The sequence below is a fragment of the Penaeus monodon genome, chromosome 42 (assembly GCF_015228065.2).
Source record: "Penaeus monodon isolate SGIC_2016 chromosome 42, NSTDA_Pmon_1, whole genome shotgun sequence".
Lineage (NCBI taxonomy): Eukaryota > Metazoa > Arthropoda > Malacostraca > Decapoda > Penaeidae > Penaeus > Penaeus monodon.
Window position 1 is genome coordinate 31760532 of NC_051427.1, and position 5000 is coordinate 31765531.

Here is a 5000-nt window from a genome sequence, read left to right on the forward strand (position 1 = left end):
AATTTGAAGATTTAAAAAATGAAAACCCCTTCCCAAATTCTTTTTGAACCCAAACGAAACCGGCCAACCTTACCAAACCAATAAAATTTAAATTTATGTATTATTTTAAAATTTATTTTATTTTAAAAAAAAAAAATTTATATTTAATATTTTAAAACTTAAAACTTATACAAAATATAAAATTCAATAATAACCATCAACAAGATTTAATATTATATTTTTTATAATTATATTATTTTTTATAAACTAATTTAATATTAATCCTTTTTATTATTTTTAACAATTTTTTATATTAAAATTAAAATTATTTTTTAAATTTTTTAAAATTTTTAAAATATACATTATTAATATATTTAAAAATAATATAATACGATCATAATATAGATAGATATCTAATATATAGATACTATTGATATTTTATATATAATATATATAAAATATACATATATACATATTTCATTATATATATATATATATGATATATATATTTATATACATACGTATATAATATATAGAATTATATCATTAATATATAGGATAACCTATTACAGATATATATAGTATATATATATAGTGATATAATATAGACTATCATATAATATTAAATATTATAGGATACTATATATATATATACCATATATACTACTAATATATCTAATATATACTATATATATGATATATGATATAATATATAATAGATATATATTGATATATATATATATATATATATATAATATATATATAATATATATTATATATAGATTATAAAATATATATATATATATCTAATATATATATATATATATATTTTATATATATAATATAACTATATATATATATATTTATATATATATATATATATATATATATTTATATTATATAATATATATATATATATATATATTAATACTATAATTTTATATGTATATATATATATCTATATATATAAATATATCTACATTATTATATATATTATTACTATTATATTATCTTATATATTATTTGTTGATGTTTGTGTATATGTGTGTGTGTGTCTGTGTGTGTGTTGTGTGTCTAGTAGTATTATGTATGCAATGTGTGTGTGTTCATGTGTTTAATATACAATATCATCATCATCATCATCATCATCATCAAGGGGTTAACGCCCACGGGGGTGCGCGGCCGCATCCACCCTTCGCTTCCAGCCATGGAGGTCCTTCATGGCGAGTCTCCAGTTAGGCCCTCAGCCCATCTCTAATTTCTCCCGACAGGTCTCATCCAGCTGCCCAATCCATGACCTAGGTCGTCCCACGGGCCTACTTCACCCATAATTGTCTCTCAAAAAGACAACCTGATAGGCAGGGTCATCTACAGAGAAACGAGCTAGGTCCCCATATAGCCTGAGTTGGCGATCTCGGATTTTGTAAGTAACAGGTCCCATGCCAGTCTCACGGTGTAACCGCCGGCTGGAGACGTGGTCCTGCCAACTGTACCCCATGATCCGGCAAAGAGACTTGTTACAAAAGGCATCAAGACAAGACTCCAAGGCATTAGATACCGTCGAGGTTTCGCTTCCATAGAGCAAAACTGGCAGTATCAAGGTCTTGAAGACACATAGGTACCGACATCTCTAAATGCTCTTGTTGATCGGGTTCATGGCTCCTGCTGCCAGACCAATTCGTCTACTGACTTCTTGGTCTGACAGCCCTGAGATGTGGACTATGCTACCAAGGTATGCAAAGCTCTCTGTGACTTCAGCGTCCTCACCACAAGCATGGAACAACTGAACAGGTTCCCCTAACAGGTCCCCAAAGTCTTGAATCTTGGTCTTGGTCCAAGACCTCTAGGTCCAAAGGCTTCGCCTCATTGCTAAATGCATCAAGAGCCGCCACCAGTGACTCCAGGGACTCAGCCAATTATGTTGCTATCCTGTCTAAGTCAAGGTCTGAGATCCTGATATTGCCCAGTGTTGCTCCACACTAACTTTCGGTAGTAGCTATGCCCATTATCTTGCCCATGCAGGTGTTGAAAGGTGTTGGTACAAGGACACAGCCTTGCCTCACCCCTGAATTAACAGGGAAGAACTTTGACAGGCCCCCACCACACTTTACAGCACTTTCAGTACAGGTATATAGGCTTGCTATTAAGGCCAATAATCTATATTAGAGTTCCTCTGAGTCTTAGAATCTCCCATAGCGTTTCTCGATTCACCGAGTCAAACACCTTCTTGAGGTTTATGTAGGCTGCAAGCAACCCACGACCGAACCCACGACGGCGTTCCACAATTACTTGAAGCGCTAGGATACGGTTTATTGTGAACTTGCCAGGAGTGAATCCAGACTGCTCTGGTCTCTGGTGCTTTAGCACGCCAATGGACTCCTGTGCTGTTTTGAGCGTTTTGTGCTTGAAGAACTCCCACAGAGCAACTGCGTCCATCAGGTTTTCAAGTTCTGTGAATCGATCAGACACTGGCGTGGCGAACCCATGAGTACACACCTCCTCCCTCAAGTGAAACACCCTAGTGTGGCCAATGGAGGGACAAGGAGTTTTGAAGTGGATCTGTAGGGTAGCCACTACCAGCCTATGGTCAATGCCACAAAACTCGGCACTCCAGTAAACCCTGCAATTCTGCTAACAAGAATGTGTTCGATCTCCATGGCCACTGTACCCGTATCACTACACCATATCCAGCGATGCAGGTTGAAGCGCTGATACCAGGAGCCAGAAAACCTCATCGGTAGGAGCATATATAGCAATAGGAGACATGAAGCCAAAAGCATGCTTCAGTCTCAATGCCATAATACACTCATCAACCAGTGTTACCTCAACTACCGAGGGATGAAGTCGGCTGAAGATGGCTATGCTACTCCCTGGAGGTGATGACCATTGCCATGGTACGACCTGATCGTGCCGCTGCCAGGTCGTCTCACCTTCAAGAGGGCAGCCACCTCAACTCTCAACTGCTCCAATTCCCAGAGGTAATTGCTCATCCTGCCATAAGGAAAGGATGTTCCAAGAGCCTACCCAGATAGCTCGCTTGAGGTTAAACCTTGGGCAGTCGCTCTGGGAGGACGCCACCACTGCCACCCCCGCTGACACAGGCTGTAGGGCCCAACGTTCGCCTGTGGGGTTCCCTAGGGCTTTGCCTCACAAGCCTCATAGTGGGTAAGTTGCTTGTCCCGCCTGCCAGGGTGCAGGTGGGACAAGTAACTCTCATTCTCATCCTGTAACCCAACATTTGTCCTCCCAATGGGATCCACAGCTCACTTCGCTTGTTGGGTGGGAGGGAAAGCACCTCTTCCCCAGCATATCCATTTATTTTGGTTGCTGCCAGTGAGTTATTTGGGGGGAGGAAGGCTGGCAAGGCCCACCTCCCCCAAGCCGCCCATTAATTCCAGGGGCAGGAGTTGGTACAGAGCCAGGGTGTGTCTACACACTGGTGGGCCATGGCTCCATACCTCTGGGGCCTCCTGCTGCTCCGAGATCCCCCACAGTTCAGTCTGGGACCGCAGGGTACCCAGTTTCCATGGGTGGCCACGAGGAGGCACTGCAGAAGTCTTAATGACGGAAAGGCTATGAACTGGCATGAGAGGCTTATGCAGAGCTGCTCCCTTTTTCGCACTAGGCTAGCCAGCGGTGGCAGCTGCAATCGAAAAGGCAAGCTATATACAATATATATATATATATATATATATATATATATATATATATATATATATATATATATATTATGTACGTAAATATATAGAAGTATATATATTTTGTATATATACAATATCTATATAGATATACAGTATGTATGTATATATATATACATGTTTATATACTGTATATGTACATATAGTGTATATATACAGTGTGATTATTAATATATTAATATATGTCTATATATGTGTATGTAGGTATGTATACTGTATATTTATATATGTATGTATGTATGAAAAGAACAGCTGCAATAAGAAATGAAACAATTTCAATTCTTATTACGGCTGTTTCTCTTTTCATCTTTTTGTACACGGTATTGTGTGTTTGTATACATATATATGCATGCTTCTGAGTATACATATACGATACATATATACTATATATATGGATGTCTTTATTTATAAAGGTCTTGATGCCCTTTGCAAGAGGTCCTTGCGCTGGACTATGACACGGATAGCAGGAACATGTTCCCAATCAGCGGGTACACCGTTGATTGGGCACATTTTATTAGTGTAATATTTGCATGAGGTCATTTGCAATTGTTATGCTTACAAAAAGTCAGCCACAGGTACAAGTACAATAACTTTATTGCTTTACAACTCAATCAAAATTACAGTTATTCACAGTTCTAGTAACTTTTTAACTTAATGACTGTCAGTTACCTATTTGTAGGATTTCTTTGCTTGTTTAGTTCACTTACATATCCATGTGTTTCTCTATTCCATTTTTTCTGTAATTACTAATCATGATTCTTAAATCATATTGTTCATTTAGATTGACTGCATTATTTTTCAGTCAATTTTCAAAACAACGCTCAGACAACCTCAGGGTATATAAACAACCAGTGACTTAGTAGTGGTGAGTGTGGTAACCGTAATCATACATATATAATTCGTTTAGATTGACTTTATTGTTTGTAAATCAATTTTCAATATAAAACTCCTTAAGATAACTTCAGGGCAGTACCTTAGTGGTGGTGAGCGCGGTAACCATAACCATAGTGAGTTTTCCGCTATGGTAGGGACGGTACACGGACTGGCGGTGGTGACCATAGCTGAAACTTGGATCAGCTCCTGGCTTGGCAGATCTCTTGTAGTGGCTGTGAGTATAGGGGGTGTATTGGTAGGAGTGGTAATACACGGGGTGGTATGATCTGTAGCCATAGCTGGCTTCAGCCTCAGCAACAGGGTCAGCAGACCTTTTGTGGTGGTGGTGGACGGATGGAATATAGTGGTGTGATTGGTAGCCGTAGGAATAGGGTCGGTAGTAGCTAGAGGAACCGTAAGAGGGCTCTGCTTCGGCCTCAGGTTCGGCGG

At 38.3% G+C, this 5000-nt stretch overlaps 1 protein-coding gene across 1 annotated transcript in view; it reads right to left on the minus strand.

The window, feature by feature from the left end:
- Positions 1 to 4575: 4575 nt before the first annotated feature.
- LOC119599259 (histidine-rich glycoprotein-like) overlaps positions 4576 to 5000 on the minus strand; it is an 8714-nt gene continuing 8289 nt past the window's right edge. The window contains 2 exon segments of the mRNA XM_037948992.1: positions 4576 to 4698; positions 4701 to 5000. The exon segment at positions 4701 to 5000 is cut by the window's right edge and continues 255 nt beyond it. Coding sequence (XP_037804920.1) covers positions 4652 to 4698; positions 4701 to 5000 — 347 coding nt within the window. The 3' untranslated portion in view covers positions 4576 to 4651.